This window comes from Ovis aries, chromosome 5 (genome assembly GCF_016772045.2).
Source record: "Ovis aries strain OAR_USU_Benz2616 breed Rambouillet chromosome 5, ARS-UI_Ramb_v3.0, whole genome shotgun sequence".
Taxonomy (NCBI): domain Eukaryota; kingdom Metazoa; phylum Chordata; class Mammalia; order Artiodactyla; family Bovidae; genus Ovis; species Ovis aries.
In genome coordinates this window covers 16,406,425-16,424,088 of record NC_056058.1, presented here as the reverse complement: position 1 = coordinate 16,424,088, position 17,664 = coordinate 16,406,425, and the positions used below count along the sequence as shown (strand labels likewise).

The window sequence follows — 17,664 nt, the reverse complement described above, 5'->3', positions numbered from 1 at the left end:
TGACACGTTTCGTTGATCAGTTATATTTCTCATTCATTATTGATGCATTAGGCTTTGTCCTCAGAAAAGTTCTTTTAAAAAATATTTATTTATGTACCATAATTTCTGTAACCATTCCTCTGTTAATGGACATCTAGGATGCTTCCATGTCCTAGCTATTGTAAAAAGTGTCGCAACAAACACTGAGGTGCATGTGTCTATTTCAATTATGCTTTTCTCAGGGTATATGCCCACTAGTGGGATTGTTGGGTCATATGGTAGTTCTATTCCTAGTTTTTAAAGAAACTGCCATTGTGGTACATATACACAATGGAATATTACTCAGCTATATATATAAAAAAAAGAACACATTCAAGTCAGTCTTAATGAGGTGGAGAAACCTAGACCCCCATTATGCAAAGTGAAGTAAGTCAGAAAGAGAAAGACGAATATCGTATAGTAATGCCAGCTTATGGAATTTAGAAAGATAGTACTGATGAACCTGTTTACAAGGCAGCAGTGGAGAGACAGACATAGAACAATACGTCGAGTCTTGCTTGCAGCAGGTGGGATCTTTCATTGCAGCACGCGGGCCTCTCTCTAGCTGCAGCAAGCCCGTTCTCTAGTTGTGGCCCACAGGCTTAGTTGCCCCATGGCATGTGGGATCTTAGCTTCCCCAACGAGGGATCAAACCTGGGTCCGCTGCATTGGCAGGCAGATTCTTAATCATTGGGCCGGCAGCAAAGTCCTCGCAGAGAAGGTTTTGATATGGGAGGAGATGGAGTGAATTTGGGTACTCCCAGGGACACCCAACACTAATACCAACCTCCCAGTTCCTCTTTCAGCTGATCCCCAGGATGCATTGTTCCCAGTATCTAGGACCCCAAACAACTCTCGCTGACCTAAACATTCCTGGGATGCCTGTTTAGAAGTACTGCTTTCTGAATTCGATGTTTGAAGAGCTGCACATACTGATATCGTGGTATATATCATATTCTTAGGTTGGCACACCAGAAGTGACGTCAGCACATTTTGCTGGTTCAGTATTGCTGTTAGTAGTGAATCAAAAAGTCTATGTTTATGATTATGAAGCCAACTTCTGGACTGCATCTGCAGGTATGCGTATTTTGTAATTTTAAAAATATTTATTTAGCTGCATTGGCTCTCAGTGGCCAAGCTTGGGATCTTTAGTTGCGGTGCATAAGGCTTCTCTGTAGTTATGGTGCACAGGCTTAGTTGCTCTGCAGCAAGTGGAATCTAGTCCCCCAATCCGGGATCAAAACCACGTCCTCTGCATTGGAAGGCAGATTCTTAACCATGGACCACCAGGGTAGTCCCTATATTTTGTATTTTTTAAAAACTTTGTTTGTGCTTGGCCAACATCAAAGAAAAGTTTCGGAAGTTACAGACAGTGCTGCTACTTGGACATCAGTCCCTGGACATTACACGGTCCTTTTTTTTTTTTTTTTTTTTTTTGGCCATGCTGCACAGCTTGAGGGATCTTAGTTCCCAGAGCAGGGATTGAACTGAGCCCCAGGCAGTGAAAGTGGCCAGTGATAACCACTTGACCACCAGGGAATTCCCTGCGTGATCCTTTGTGATTCAGTGAGAGTTGGGCTAAGCCCCGATCCCAAGGATTGGGGACTGAGTGTTTCCATTGGAGACTGTGGTGACAAGCCACAAAAACCTGCTCTTACTGACTGGAACAGTAAGAGGATTCAGCAGGAGTTGTGATGGTGAGGAAATCAGGGAGGACCGGGGAAGGCAGAGGATGGGTCCAAGATGCCTGAGTGGGGTGCTTATACAGTCCCACAAATGTCACCTTCAGGACAGGAAACAGTGGAGAAGCCCAGGCTTTAAGGACAGAGAAAGCGAGAACCCTGGTGGAGGAGGCAAGGAGACGGGGTCCAGTGAAGAAAAGGGAGATGGTACTTTCTAGAGAAGAGGAAGGACAGACAGGGATGGCCTCTCCCTTCCAGGGAATGAGGACAGGAGCCCCCGTTGGTGAGAAACGGGTCAGTACTCGGTTTCTCAGGCCCGGCCCTGCTGACACTAGGGATGCGGCATTCTCTGGGTGGGGTAGGGGGAAGCAACTATGCCCCCACCCACTGGATGCCAGGACCCCCACCTCCAACTGAGTCCTGACAACAAGCACATCCCCAGACATCACCCAGTGTCTCCTGGGGGTTGAAATTCCCTGAGTGGAGAGCCACTGGCGTGGTATACTGCCCTCTTGCAATCTGTTATACTTCTGCTCCGCTTGTATTCCTGGTGGTGAAAGATTGTGATTCCCGCTCCCTCCAACAAGACGGAGCCCCACAGTCCATCACCACGGCGCCTGCGGGGTAGCTTGCTAAGCTCTGGATGGAGAGTCAATCACAGCACCCAGCTCCCCCTGGAGGGAAAGAGAAGCACAGGAGAAGAGCCGCACCTTGCCCTGGTCTCTGGCTTGTGTCTCATCACTGTGTTTCAGGCTGTCCCTCCAGGAAGTGACTGATTGATGATGGTTAGTGATTGACAGCTAGAAGGTTTCAAGCCCGGTGGCTGAGGTACCATGCAAACACAACATAAATGGCCCACAGAGAATGTATAACCCAAGTGAAGCCAGGCGGCTTCATCTCATCAAAGGGTCACATTCAACACAAATACACATCTGCCTCCAAGACATCAGCCGGCCTACTCTTTTTTTAAAAAAGTTTACTTACTTGGCTGCGCCAGGTCTTAGTTGCCACATGTGGGATCAAACCTGGGCCCCCTGCATTGGGAGTGCAGAGTCTTAGCCACTGGACCACCAGGGAAGTCCTTAGGCCCATTTTTTTTTTTTTAATCCATTTATCTGTCAACAAACACTCAAGCTGCTTCCATGCTTTAGTTATTGTGAATAATGCTGGTTTGACCATGTATATACTGCTTTTAATTCGGGGGAAGGCATGTACCTGGAAGTGGAATTGCTGGCTCATATTTCCCCGTTTTTGAGGACCCTCGACACTGGCCGCACCATTTTGCATTCCCACCAGCAGCGCACAAGGGTTCCAAGTTCTTCGCCTTTGTCACTGACACTTGTCTTCCGATTCTGTCACGGTAGCTGCCCTAATGGGAGTGAGGTGCGGGTCTCACTGTGGTTTTGCTTGGCATTTCCCTAAGGACTGGTGATGCTGAGCATCTTTTCATAGGCTTTTGGCCACATGTGTATTTCCTTTGGAACTGAAGCTTCTCCTTCAGAAACAAAGAATGCCTTGCTCAGAGAAAGGCGCCCTTCCTGCTATTTTGGGGGACAGTTTACCCCTCGCCCCCAGATGACACTTGGCAATGTCAGGAGACATATTTAGTTGTTTAGACTGGAGGAAAGGGACTTCCCTAGTTGTCCAGTGGTTAAGACTTTGATTTCCAGTGGAGGGGATGGGGATTTGATCCCTGGTTGGGAAGCTAAGATCCTACATGCTGCATGGCCAAAAAACATAAAACAGAAGAATATTGTAACAAATTCAATCAAGACTTTTAAAAATGATCCACATCAAAAAAAAAATCTTAAAAAAAAGACTAGAGGAGAGTGACACTGGTCAAATAAGTCCCTATATAAGTGATTTAGTAAGCTAAATAAGTCAGTAGAAGCAGGAAGCTGAAGCTCCAATACTCCGGTCATCTGATGTGAAGAGTTGACTCATTGGAAAAGACCCTGATGCTGGGAAAGATTGAAGGCAAAAGGAGAAAGGGGCAGCAGAGGATGAGATGGTTAGATAGCATCACTGACTCAATGGACATGACTTTGAGGAAACTCCAGCAAACTCCAGTGGAAGACAGAGGAGCCCAGTGTGCTGCAGTCCATGGGGTCAGTAAGAGCTGGACACAACTTAGCAACTGAACAACAGCAGAAGCAGGATGCTGCGAAATATTCCGCAGTGTCCAGGAGCCCCCTAACCGAGAAGTCCGGCCACAGATGTCGTTGGGGAGGGTGGGAAGCCCCACTCGAACCTTCTCTCTCTGAACCTTCAGGGAGCTCAGAGAATATCTCAGTTCCCTTTACTTTCAGGCATACAACACCCTGTTTCACATGTATCTGGTGACAACTGTTGTTACGGTGGAAATTCATTCTGCATGGTGAGTACCACGTGTCATTATCTCATTTTCTACTCTGCTGTGAGCAGAGATAATTGGGAATGGAAATAAGGACAGTGTAAGCCTTGAGGGCTGGGAGTGTGATGGACTCAGGCTGTGTTATCTCACTGGGTTCAGAAGAGGACCTGAGAGATGGGAGGGGCTCATCTGGCTGGCACACTGAATATATTCAGCTTTTTTTTTCAATGTGTTATTTTGAAATAATTGTAGGTGTACAGGAAGTTGAAGAAATTATACAGAGTCCCATGTATCCCTCAGCTGGTTTCCCCAAGTGGTTACATCTTACATAACTAACTACAGTGATACAAACAGGAAATCGATATGGGTCCAACTGTGTCAAGTCAGAGAACTGCTACTGCCATCAAAATACTGAACTGGGGACTTCCCTGGTGGTCCAGTGGTCAAGACTGTGTGCTTCCACTGCAGGGGGCGCAGGTTCAATCCCTGGTTGGGAAACTAAAGTGCCGAAAGCTGCATGGCACAGCCGAAAAGTAAAAACAGTAACAGTAGTAATAAAATAAAATATTGAACCGTTCCATGGCCCCAAAGCTCTCCATAGCTCCCCACCCTGCCCTGCTGCTAAGTCGCTTCAGTCATGTCCAACTCTGTGCGACCCCATAGACGGCAGCCCACGAGGCTCCCCCGTCCCTGGGACTCTCCAGGCAAGAACACTGGAGTGGGTTGCCATTTCCTTCTCCAATGCATGAAAGTGAAAAGAGAAAGTGAAGTCACTCAGTCATGTCTGACTCTTAGTGACCCCATGGACTGCAGCCCACCAGGCTCCTCCGTCCATGGGATTTTCCAGGCAAGAGCACTGGAGTGGGGGGCCGTTACCCTGCCCTAGCCCCTGGCAAACACTAATGTTCTCCATCTCTCTAATTGTATCATTTCAAGAATGTTCTATAAATGAGGTCATACAACATGAAACCTTTGGAGACTAGCTTTTCTCAGCAAAATTCTCGAGACTCATCCAGTTTGTTGCATATATGTCACTAGTCTGTTCCTTTCCATTGCTGAGTGATTTTCCATGGCGTGGATGTACCAGAATTGGGTTGTTTCCACTCTTTGGCTTTTATAAATAAAATCACTAGAAACGTTCATGTAGCTTTTTGGTATGGACACCAAGTTTTCATTTCTCTGGGAGAAATGCACAGGAATGTGATCATTGGCATCTATCTCCCCACTCCCTTTTAATTTTTTTTAAAAAACTCATCTTTTAATTTTTGTCACTTGCAGGATCTTAGTTCCCCAATCAGGGAGCAAACCCTCACCCCCTGTGATGGAAGAGCGGTGTCTTAACCACTGGACTGCCCAGGAAGTCCTTTTTTTCCCCCTATTTTTTCTCTCCACCCACCCCCTTTTAAAATTGGGATGCAACTGACATACCACACTGTGTAAATTTAAGGTATACAATGTGTTCATTTGCTTTATTTACATATTCCGGTATGATTACCACCATATCATGTCATGAAATTATCATTCTTTTTTATGGTGGTAATAACCAAGATCTGGTTTCTTAGCAACTTTGAAGTTTCTAATCTAGTATTGTTGTCTGTGATCACTATACTGTGCATTAGACCTCCAGAATTTATCTATCTACTTAAAGAACATCTTCCCAGCTGCCACCCCATTCCACCTTTTATCTCCTTTTAAAGTAACTGTTTTATGTGTGTGTTCTTCCAGGATATAAGTAACTCGGTTTTTGCTTATTTGCATGGAGATCGGATATCTCAGGCCAACATCTATTTCTCAACCTCCCGAGGATACAGATTTCAGAAGTACACCCAGGAAAGACGTGTATGTTCAATGTGGTAAGAAAATGAACAAACAGGGGCTTCCCTGGTGGCTCAGTGGTGAAGAATCCACCTGGCAATGCAGAAGACACGGGCTCCTTGCAGTCCAAGGGACTCTCAGGAGTCTTCTCCAGCACCACAGTTCGAAAGCATCAGTTTGTCGGTGCTCAGCCTTCTTTACTGTCCAACTCTCACATCTATACATGACTACTGGAAAAACCACAGCTTTGACTATATGGACCTTTGTCAGCAAAGTGATGTCTCTGCTTTTTCGTATGCTGTCTAGGTTTGTCGTAGCTTTCCTTCCAAGGAGCAAGCATCTTTTAATTTCATGGTGTCTTTTTTTTATCAGGGTACTAATCCCACCCTGACCTCATCTAGATTTAATCACCACCCAAAGACCCTACCTCCAAATACTATCATTTTGGAGGTTCTATGAATGTTTGTGTCCCCCCCCCACCCCCCGCCCCCGTTCATAGGTTGAAATCCTCATGCCTGATGTGATCTGTATTAGAAGCCTTTGGGAGGTGCTTGGGTCCTGAGAGTGGAGCCCTCATGGATGGAATAAGTACCCTTATGAAAGACTCCTGAGGTCCAGTGGTTAAGGATCTACCTTCCAGTGCAGGGAACACAGGTTCAATCCTTGGCTGGGGAACGAAGATCCCACATTTCATGGGGTAACTGAGCCTGTATGCTGCAACCACTGAGCCTTTGAGCTCTACAGCCAGTGTTCTGCAACTAGAGAAAGCCTGTGTGCTGTAAGGAAGACCCAGATCAGCCAAAATACAAAAATTTTAAAAAGAGGCCCCAGAAAGCCAGCTCACCCCGTCCCTCCATATGAGGACACACCAAGAAGTCTGCAACCCAGGAAAAGGCCCTCACTTGGCCATGCTGGTCCCTTGATCTTAGGCTTCCAGACTTTCTGTTGTTATAAGCCACCTAGTCTCTGATATTTTGTTGTAGCAGCCTGAACAGACTAAGACAGGGGGTTGGGGTTTTAACCTATGAACTGGAGGAGGACACCATTTGGTCTATAACACTGTATGTAATAGAAATACCACCCCGCCCCCCGCCCCACACACACACCCAAACACAGCCAAGCAACAGAGGCTTAAATAAGCTGGCAGTCTTTCTCTCTTACCTGAAAGATGTCCTGAGAGGGGTGGGGGAGCCAGGTGGGTTGCCATGGCAACTTGTCCCACTGTCCATAGGTTGGGGTCCTGGCCTCACGCTCCAACATGCCTGCCAATGGGCACTTTGCTGCCCAGCCAAAGATCAGGAATGAGGAACTGAGGCAGGAGTGAGGGATTTAGGCAGGCATCTCAGAGTCTGGGTCACCCCACTTCCTCAAGCACCCCACACTAAGCTGTCTTCATTCAAAGTTCTGCCCAGGATGCTGAAAGGTTGATTTTGGCATTCTCCAGAAGAGACGAGTGCTTGATACACATCAGAGTATACTGTATTGGTGTAATAGAGTTTCATTAAAATGAAAGCTTATAAACAGCAGTGTAGAAGGGTTATATACCTTTTAATTGGTTATTACAATGAATCAAAAGAATGTCTCAAGTTTGTGAAAATTTTACCAGACCCACTCCCACAATTTGCATTTTAGGATAACAAGATTAGAATTTAACAATAGAAAGATCCTACCAGACCTACTCCCATGATATACATTCTAAGATATCAGGGTTAGACAGAAGGTTTTCAGGAAGGAGAAACTGTCCTCTAGCCAGACACATTATTGTTGTACAATCCCTAGGACAGAGTTTAAACTGAATTGTGTAATTGACTAAGACTAGCTCAGATGGTAAAGCATCTGCCTGCAATGGGGGAAACCTGGGTTTGATCCCTGGGTCTGGAAGATCCCCTGGAGAAGGAAATGGCAACCTACTCCAGTACTCTTGCCTGGAAAATTCTATGGATGGAGGAGCCTGGTAGGCTACAGTCCATGGGATCGCAAATAGTCAGACACAACTGAGCAACTTCACTGGTGGTGGACTGAAGGAATGTAGAGGGAAAAAAAGTTTGTCCTTTCAGACCACTTTCTCCTCCTTGAGGACCCTGGACTTCTTATCAATCTGCCTAGGAATTGACACTCTCAGTGCTGCAGAGGGGAAACAGATCATAATTTTAAAAATCATAATAAAAAAGACTCGTTCCTTTTAGCTTACTAACTAATCTAGAGTTAAGTTATAAAGGAAGCACATTGATGATCCTGTTTACATGCAGTATTCTGTTTGTCTCACAGGCAGAGCTAGTCGGGACCTTTGGGGGGATCTTCTCCTTTCACTCTCTGTCACAGGTTGGGCTGCTTCTTGTTGATGAACAGATGGTAAGTACCATTTGGACTGGGAAGTACCACTTTGGCGACCTTTACCCCAAAACAGGTTTTTGTCAAAACTCATACACTTAGATTTTCATATCAGAAATCCATCTAGCTTTTGATTCACCTGTCCATCCATGTATCCATCCACCTACTCATCTACCTATCTACACATCCATCCGCCTTTCTACCCATTCTCCCACGTACCTGTCAATCCATCCCCCTACCCATGCACTTATCTGCCCACCTACTCTTCCATCCATTCATCCATCTCCATTCATCCTTCCATTTATCCATTTACCCATCCACTTACTCACCCAACAAAACACTTATCTGTCCCTCCATCCATCCATTAACCTGCTTATCCATCCATCCATGCACCCATCCATTCATCCATCCACTCCCATTCATCCATCCACTCATCCATCCATCCATCTACTTACTCATCCATCTACCCTTCTACCCACCCACATGCCCACCACCCACCCTCATTATCTCATTCAGCCATGCACTCAGCAATACTTTAGTAGGAATATAAGACATGGTGCCTGTGTCACTGGTGGCACCCAAGGCCATTTACATGCCTCGTGTCACCCCTTTTTTAAATGATTATTTCACATGGGTTCAGAAAATCGGGACATGGAAACCATGACCTCACAGGTATCATTTAGGATAAGACTAAGAAGAGGAATCAGTTCATGCAAAGTGCAGTTGAAGAAAAACTATTAAGTCAGGCAAAGATTAAAGTACAGTTGGTACCCCTGCTGCAAAATTCCTGAACAAAGTGTGCGACTCTGAAATCTGGGGGAGGCCCAGGGATCAGGAAGCTCCCAGAGGCTGGGCTGCCACCTGGTAGCTAAGACGCCCTCCCTCTAATCACACGGTGGGGTCATCCCCCCATCCAGAGTCCCCTCAACCACCTGCACACACTGCCAGGGTCCCGTCGTGAATAACAGACACTCCCAGACTCTGGAAATCCTAAGAATGTAATGGTGGCCGAGGAATCAGGCTCTGGATACAATCTGTGGGCGCAGGGTCTTAACCACTGGACCACCAGGGGAAGTCCCCTTGGTGATTTCTTTTCTCGCTCAAGATCGAGTATTTTTCTTTCAGGCCATGTTCAGCTACTCTGACCATCCCTTGAACCGCAGCTTTGGGCTGCCCTTTGGCTATGACAGGACCCTTGACATCCTCATTGCCCCAGGCCAGAGAGGCATCCTTATCTTTTGGTCTGAGAAGAACCTGCTAGTTTCCCGAAACTCAGGTGAGCAAGGCCCAGGCTTGGGGCGTGGCCAGTGCAAGGGGCTGTTTGTTCCCCTCCCTTGACTTTAGTGGACCATGACAAGCTGACTCTTGCCTTGCCATCTTCATTGCAACCCCCAACCCCCACTTTCTGCCACCTGGGACATTTAGGCCCTGTAGGCAGGTTCTGAAAGTCACCAGGCCCCGAGGGCAGAGGGGCCACATCCAAGAAATGCAGATCTTGTTTTGAGGCCTAGGACACATGGGTCCCAGGAGAGAAGCAAAAGGCAGCCCCCTAGAAGGTGCTGTCGAGGACCTCTGGGCACAGCTGTGGCTGCCAGAGCACCTTCAATCACAGCATGCTCCCCAGTACCAGTTAGGCCATCTGAATATGGCTGTTTCCTTCTAATGCAAGAAAAGGGCCTAGGGCTGGCCTGGCCATGCAGGGGGCACCCACTCCAGAAAGAAAGTTCTGCCTGATTACATGTTACCTGTACAGTTAAAGGCATCCTAAAGTTCATCTGGTATCCTGTCCATCCCTAAGAGCTCTTACATCGAGATTTAGGCGGGGTGGGGAGGTCACATTTTCTTAAACCTAATGTCTTCCATGCAATATTTTACAGCATTGCATCTCGTGGCTGCATTTTCCTTTGAGTCAAGAATCAAGGGGCTGTGTGGTTGGCAGGGGACCCTCTTGCCAACAAGCACACAGGTCTCTCTGGATTTACCCTGTTGTCTCCTAGGTCAGCTGGTCGAATCTGTCCGGGTGCGAGAAGGACAACGCATCTTGTATAATTCCATTGTCAAAGCCAACATCACCATCCACAGCGTTGCTGCTAGTATGTGCCCAACCCCCGGGTAGCTTTCTAGAAGTGCTTCAGACCTGACTTACTCATTCTTGACACACACCGCCCCATGCCCACCACCGGATCCCTCCTGGCCAAAACAAACAAAACACGATTATTACCTGTTCTAGAAAGAATATCTTTTGTTCCTCAGAACTTTATATCTGCCAAAGATCAGAAACAACCTGTGCTCATCAGTGGAGCATTGGTTACATAAAGTTATGATTCATCTAAGTAACAAAATGCCAAAGGGTCAACTACACTCATGTGTATGGAAGGAAATAAACATACATTTCAACTCTACTTCAATTAAGAATAAGTACATAGAGTAAAAAATACTCAACTTGTGCTATTAAAAAAGAAAAGAAATACAAAGCAGCTTAAAGGGTCCCAGAATGTGATCCCTAAGTATATAAAGCTACTGAAAAGCATGTTTACTAAAATGCTAACAGTGGTACCTATGTCAGGGGTCAGCATACCATGGCCCATGACCCACCATGGGTTTTAAATAAAGTTTTATTGGCACATAGTCCTGCCTATCCATTTACAAAGTGTCCATAAGCTGCTTTCCCAGGGCCAAATACTTGTAACAGACATCACATGACCAGCAAAGCAGAGCATTCTTTCCATCTGGTCCTTTACGGAAGAAACTTGCTGACCCCTGGTCCGTATGATGGGACTTGGGATAACTTTTTAAACTTTAATATTTAATATGTTTATACTTCTGTCCATGGAAACAACCCCTGTTTCAATTTTTGTTCTGTTTTGTCTGGCTTTCCCTAGATGAAAATGAACTGGCAGTTTTAACTCGAGAGAATAATTTATATTATGGCAGCCTGGGAATCCAGTCGAGTTCTCTAATCAAAGTGGGTAAAATCCCGATGTTACTCAGTTGTTAAGGACTAACAGTCTTGTTCTCAAACATCTGATCCTTTTTATAAAGAAATTGCTCTAGTTATTAAAATAGCAGTTAGTCATTTAATAGCAATAATGATAATATAACATGAATTTTAATTAATTTGACACTGGAAAAGTAGGTGTCTCAACAAAGGGTATCTAAGACTTTGCTTGGTCTTTTTGGTTTCTTGCTTAGTTGCTCAGTCGTGTCTGACTCTTTGTGACCTCATGGACTGCTGCAGAGACCATGGGGTTTCTTAGAATTTTGTTTTTGGCCTACCTTCTGTAAATATGAATCATAAGGAAAAAGTTAAATCCTCAAAAAAGAATGAGAATGAGCTGATCTCAGAAGTTACTCTTCTTTTAGTTTGCAGACCAAAACATCTGGTCCCAAGATGCGGTCCTGATGTTCACTGACGTGGGGATGCTGGAAATACTGACCCCGCTTCCTGACATGCTCTTTCCAGCTTTCGATTTCCAGAAGTGCCTCCTGAATATCCAAGCCCTTCTCGTGGATCCCCAACTCCAGGCTGGCATCTGCAAAGTATGTGGTGGTGACTTGCGGTGGGGAGAAGGTCATTTTCCAGGAAGATACTAGACCGTCCATTTCCAAAGGGCCTTTGGATCCACAGCAATCAGTGGAATGAGGGGGGAGAAAGGCCATTAAAAAAAAAGTATTTATTTATTCTTGGCTGTGCTGGGTCTTGCTAACTGCTCGGGCTTTCCTCCAGGTGCAGCGAGCGGGGATGCCACTCCAGTTGCAGTCTCAGGCTTACTGTCGCCGTGGCTCCTCTTGTTGCAGAGCACAGGCTCTGGGGCACTTGGGCTTCAGAGCTGCAGCACGTGGGCTCAGTAGCTGCCGCTTCCGGGCTCTAGAGCACAGGCTCAATAATTATGGTGCACAGGCTTAGTTGCTCAGCAGCAGGTGGGATTTCCTGCATCAGGGATCACACCCATGTTTCCTACATGGGCAGGCAGATTCTTTACCACTGAAGCCACCAGGGAAGCCCAGTCAAGCACATTTTGTCCAAAATACCCTTTTATGATGGTGCTACTGGGGCTACTCTCTAGTTGCTTTCTTCTCACTGCAGTTGCCTGTCTTGTTGAGCACGGGCTGTGCAGCATGGGCTTCGGTAACTGTGCCGCGCAGTCTTAGTTGCTCCCTCAGCAGGTGGGATCCTCATGAACCAGGGATAGAACACATGTTCCCTGCAGTTGGTAGGTGGAGTCTTTACCACTGGACCGCCAGGGAAATCACTGATTCACTTTTAAAGAACAGAGTCTGGATGGTGAGACAGCCACTCAGCGTTGGAGGAACCTCCACCTTCACCACCACTACCCTCACCAGGGGACCAGGATGCACACGGGCAGCGATGAGTCCTGCTGCCAGGACAGAACGTTTCAGTTAACCGTGTCATCCCTTATCAACCCCAGGTCTAGAACCAGAAGCAACTCGTTGGTTCTCTTCCTAGGACACCAGGCAGCCAACACATGATCTCAAAAACCAGGTTAAAAAAAGACAAGATGCAATTTCTCTACTTCTCCTCCACACCTTCTCCTGAGTCAGCAAATAGCACAGGGAAAGGGTCTCTCCTCATAAAATTATTCTGGTGAATATATGAAAACAAAATGACAATATTGCCCTGCGCTGATGCTCAGTGTTGGAAAAGAGAGACAGTCGGCCGTTAGGTGCCACCGACAGAAGATGGATCACCCACTGGCTCTCCCATCTCAATTCTGCCCTAATCTGATGGATCCAGCTGCCAATCTGCCAGAAAAGGCAGAGCATGGAGGAACGGGTGTTCAGCCTCACCAGGGAAAATCCAGACGATGGGAAATCTACAGTTCAATGGCATAGAGGGACTTTCATGGTGGTCCTGTGGCTAAGACCCCACCCTTCCAATGCAGGGGCTCTGGGTTCAATCCCTGGTCAGGGAACTAGATCCCACATGCTACGACTAAAGATCCCCTGTGCAGCAAGTTAGATCGAAGATCACATGTGCCACAACTAACACCCAGCACTGCTAGATACATTTTTTTTTTCTTTTTTAAAGATGCCTAGGAAAGAAATGAAAAAGAAAGGAAGGGAGGGAAAACTAGGTTGAAAGAAACTGAAAAGGACAGTGTTTACAAACAGAAAAACTAAGTTACATCATCTGGGAATGCATTGTGCTGTGCTGTGCTGTCCTACTCTTTGTGACCACCTAAACTGTAGCCCACCAGGCTCTTCTGGTCCTGGGATTCTCCAGGCAAGAATACTGGAGCTGGTTGCCATTCCCTATGTACTCCACGGGATCTTCCCAAGCTGGGGATCGAACCCGAGTCTCATGTCTCCTGCATTAGCAGGTGGCTTCTTTACCACTGAGCACCTAGGGAAGCCCTAGGGATGTGCACTCGACAATCATTCTAGGAAATGGGGAGGGAGGTGGGAAGGAGGTTCAGGATGGAGGGGACACATGTGTACCTATGGCCGATACATACTGATGTATGGCAAAAACTATCACAATATTGTAAAGTAATTATCCTCCAGTTAAATAAAGACATAAAAATCATTCTAGGAAGAAACGCAAGTAAGCGATTACTGCAGAAGTCAGGCGGGGAGCGGGGCAGGCTACTTCTGGAGAGAAAAAGAGCTGTGACTAGGGAGACCTCCAGGGTCTTCTGGGGGTGCAGGGTCTAGTGGGGGGTGGCTTGAGTGAGCCCAGGCTGAAAGGGTCCATCCCTAGGGACCCCCCACCTGCTCTGTATTTTGGGGTACAGAGGCTTGATTTAATTGATCCAAAGATTGATGGATTCTTTTTTTTTTTTCTTTTTAAACATAATTTATTTCTAACTAGGTGGAACTTCTGCAGGGAGAATTTGAAAACAAAATGTACACCATTGACATGAACAGCCAGTTGGAGTTGACAGCCCTAATGATACCCCGGCCAGGCACGTTACCTGTCCCACTAGTAAGGACACTTTATCTGTTTGACAAGTGTCTCTTAACATCTGCCATCCTTGGCCTCATGTCTCGTGCCCACAGTTCCCAGGCTCTGGAAATTCCCTAGCATCCTCCCAGAGAGACACTGGCTCATGAAGCCCCCAGAGACTTCTCCTCTTCCTCCAGACACCAGCATCCAGGTGTCTGGCCATGGCTGTCCCTCTGTCCACCCTGCCTCCTTTCTCCATACCGCTATGCCGGTCCTCCAACCCCCTTCGGAGCTGCCCCGGACCCTTTCCAAAAACGCCCTTTCTGCCCAGCTCAGCCAGCACTGGCTTTCCCGCCTACAGGGCATGCCTGAGAAAAAGCGGGCATCCCTGGACCTGAAACCCAGGTGTCCAAACCCGGACCCTTGGGTGCAGGCAATCAAGCTGAAAACAGGGGAGTGGACCAGTGTAAGATTCCAGGGGATGTCCAGTCAGCTGGGACCAGGGCCCGATAGAGGAGCCGTCCTGGCCGCCGGATCTTGCCCTGCTCTCTCACCCGCACCCCTCAAGCCCCCTCCCTGCACAGGACGAGCCTCTCCGCGCCCAAGGGACCAGTCTGGGTCTTTCGGCACTTCAGCCCCAGGCTGTCCTCACAGAGGGCCTCAGAGCCACAGTTAGGGGGTGTGTATGACAAGGGGGGCATATATGGGGATGGAACCTGCAGTAGTATTTGCGGAGCAAGCTGGGTCTTCAGTCCGAAGGGGCACTGGGGCCCCCGGTGGTTGCGCCCCCAAGCGGCGCCCTTCCGCTCCTGTCAGAGCCCGTACAACGTATGCGTCTCCCTTCCTGTTTCCAACGCTCCCCCCCCCCCCCCCCCCCAGGTAATAGTGAGCAACCCCCACTCCCTGGGGCTGCAGGCGGTCATCTATGAGGACGGCTACACCTACAACAGCAACACCAAGCACAGACTGGTGAGCTCTTTGTCCCGTACCCACCCCGCGTACCCTTCCCCCCACCCCCACCAAACCCGGATCTTCAGGCTGAGGGGCTCGGCCTTGACCTGCAGATGCCAAGGGTCACCTGATGATGTCCCTCAAGGTCTGACCTCCGTCCGTCATCCCTGCCTTACAAACACTCAGATAAGGTGCTGCAAGGTATGAAGAAGCCCCTGCCTCTTCCCCACCGAGGCAGGTGACAGTCCCCCAGAGGAGGGACGGGAGGAGGCATCAGGAGGCAAAACGGGCTGCAGGGAGGGGCTTGACTTAAATAGGGGTCTGGGTGACCGTCAGGCCACAGCCAGGGTCACACCAGGAAGTCTTGACTTGACCCCAGACCACAACAAACTCTTGCACCAGACCTTGTCACATCACAGTTAAATAGGAGGGGAAACTGATTCACACCCCGCTGTGGGTCCCCAGGACAGAGGCAGTGAGGGAATGAAGGAGCTTGGGAAGAGGGGCCATTTCCATGAGCTTCTAGCAGGAAATTAGAACCAGAGATGGGCTGGATGGCTCCCAGGCTGCTCCTCCCAACTCCCCCACACCCCTGCATCCGTCACCTGGTCCTGCCCTCCTCCTGAACCCCATTCCAGGACCACCCTGGGGTTGTCCCATAGTGGTAGCTGCATTTTGCATTTTCCCTCTTGGTTCCACAGAACATTTCCCTGAAGCAACAGCACCACTGGGGCAGGGCCAACCCCAACTTCACCTCCAGGTATGTCATCACCTGGATGGTAGTGGCAGGTAGCCCCAGGGTCTCTGTAGGGTTCCCTTAGCAGGAGCTGGGGAAAGCAGGACCAAGATTCAAGCTCCCCTGGTCCAAGGGCGGTAAAGCAAGAATGATTAAAAACTCTTTAGAGAAAGACAAATAGCATATGCTATGACTTACTTGTAGAATCTAAAATATGGCACAGATGACCCTATCTACAAAACAGAGACAGACTCAGACACAGAGAACAGACTTGCTGCTGAGTGGGGGAGGCTGGTCAGGAAGGAGGGATGGATTAGGAGTTTGGGGTTTTAGAAAAAAGTGTGGATACAGAAGCTGTTAAAAGAATGATGTGAAAACATATTCAGCAAGGTGATAATAAAATTGGGGCTCAGGTGTTCTTTTCAATAAGCTACTATATATCACTTTAAAAAACTGACTCAAGAAGAGGTAGAAACTAGAGAGAGGTGGGTGCCACCATGTCTGAGCCCATGGTTCTTGGTCAATATTCTGGACTGAATGGATGAAAAGATGAGTGAATGAATGGAGAAATGGATGGATGGATGGGTGGGTACATGGGTGGGTGGGTGGGTGGATGAATGGGTGGATGGGTGGATGAAGGGATAGACAAATGGGTGGACAGATGGATAGATGGATGAATAGAAAAATGAATGGATGGGTCAGTGATGCTTTTTACAATTACACACACTCCCATTGCCTTGTAGCATAAAGAGACCCACAATATCGACCATCACGCTGGACATCGCCAACAAAGAGATTTCATGTGTGGATCTTAAGCCACTGGTATGACCCAAACTTCTGCCATCTCATATTCTTTGTCTTAAGTGTTCAGACTAATGGCAGCAGGCCTTCACTGGCTTTCCCCAAGGGGCTGGCTGAGCTCACACTCAGGATCTGGAAATGGATGCCAAGGTGGCTGCCACTCCCCTTCATCTTCCCCAGGGCTGTGCCTTAGGACTCACCATCCTCAGAGCAGGTGTACCAGCTGGGAGTTATCAAATGGGGGATCTTAGTGGCACCCCATATCTGGTGCAGGTTCTTAGGGATTGACTCCGTGAGTCCCAGGCACCTGGTCACCGCATCTCCATCCAAGCTCAGGGTCTCCAGTCCCTGTTGGGTTGAGTGCGACCCCTCGTGGGCTTTCACTGGGACCAGGCTATGGGAGTCCTCACTGACTTGGGTCAGCATCCCCATTTACCCCTTTCCTCTCCCCTGCCCCGTGTCTCCTCACCTGCAGACGGCGCTCATTTCAGTTGGGTGTGACCTGGAGAAGAAGATCGTCATTCAGAAGTGAGTGTGTCTGGAGGATAGAAGTGAGGGGCGGGGAGAGGAACGTGGGCCTTAGGGACGGTATGAGACAGTCACCATTGCTTCACAGTTGCTAAAGGTGGGTGACGCTGCTGTCTACTTTTGTATATATTTAACATTTCCATAAGGAACAGCTCAATAATGAATCCTAATAGATTAACTTTGAGTTTCCCGCAGGTGGCTGCCCCTCCCCTCCACGGACTTGGGTGATATTCAACTGTTCTTTCTGCTCCTTCAGCCTTTGCTCATTCTTTCTCCCTTTTAATCCCTGAGTTCTTCATTTTGATTGCAATTGCTGAGATTTTGTGTTTAATAACCTGCTGAACATTTGGGGGAACTTTGCCTCCAGTTACCGCAGGGAGTGCAGCCATGAGACACAAGGGAAGTATTAATGCTTTGATGTATTTCAGAAAGTTCACATGTTAAATGGAAATTGTTTTAACTGTGTAAATATTTGAGTTTATGTAAGGATGTACACACCGTGCTAAAAGTCACATATGTCTCAGTTTGTGTGTAATATTAA

General features: G+C 47.7%; 1 protein-coding gene across 1 annotated transcript in view; it reads left to right on the top strand.

The window, feature by feature from the left end:
- The window catches only part of CATSPERD (cation channel sperm associated auxiliary subunit delta), a 36,200-nt gene that overhangs the window by 5,826 nt on the left and 12,710 nt on the right, over positions 1-17,664 (top strand). Inside the window, exons 5-17 of the mRNA XM_027969809.3 lie at positions 981-1,095; positions 4,010-4,077; positions 5,779-5,892; positions 8,137-8,220; positions 9,325-9,475; positions 10,197-10,292; positions 11,082-11,164; positions 11,563-11,739; positions 14,033-14,146; positions 14,987-15,076; positions 15,760-15,818; positions 16,538-16,616; positions 17,071-17,123. Coding sequence (XP_027825610.2) covers positions 981-1,095; positions 4,010-4,077; positions 5,779-5,892; positions 8,137-8,220; positions 9,325-9,475; positions 10,197-10,292; positions 11,082-11,164; positions 11,563-11,739; positions 14,033-14,146; positions 14,987-15,076; positions 15,760-15,818; positions 16,538-16,616; positions 17,071-17,123 — 1,283 coding nt within the window. The remainder of the gene's footprint in view (positions 1-980; positions 1,096-4,009; positions 4,078-5,778; positions 5,893-8,136; positions 8,221-9,324; positions 9,476-10,196; positions 10,293-11,081; positions 11,165-11,562; positions 11,740-14,032; positions 14,147-14,986; positions 15,077-15,759; positions 15,819-16,537; positions 16,617-17,070; positions 17,124-17,664) is intronic.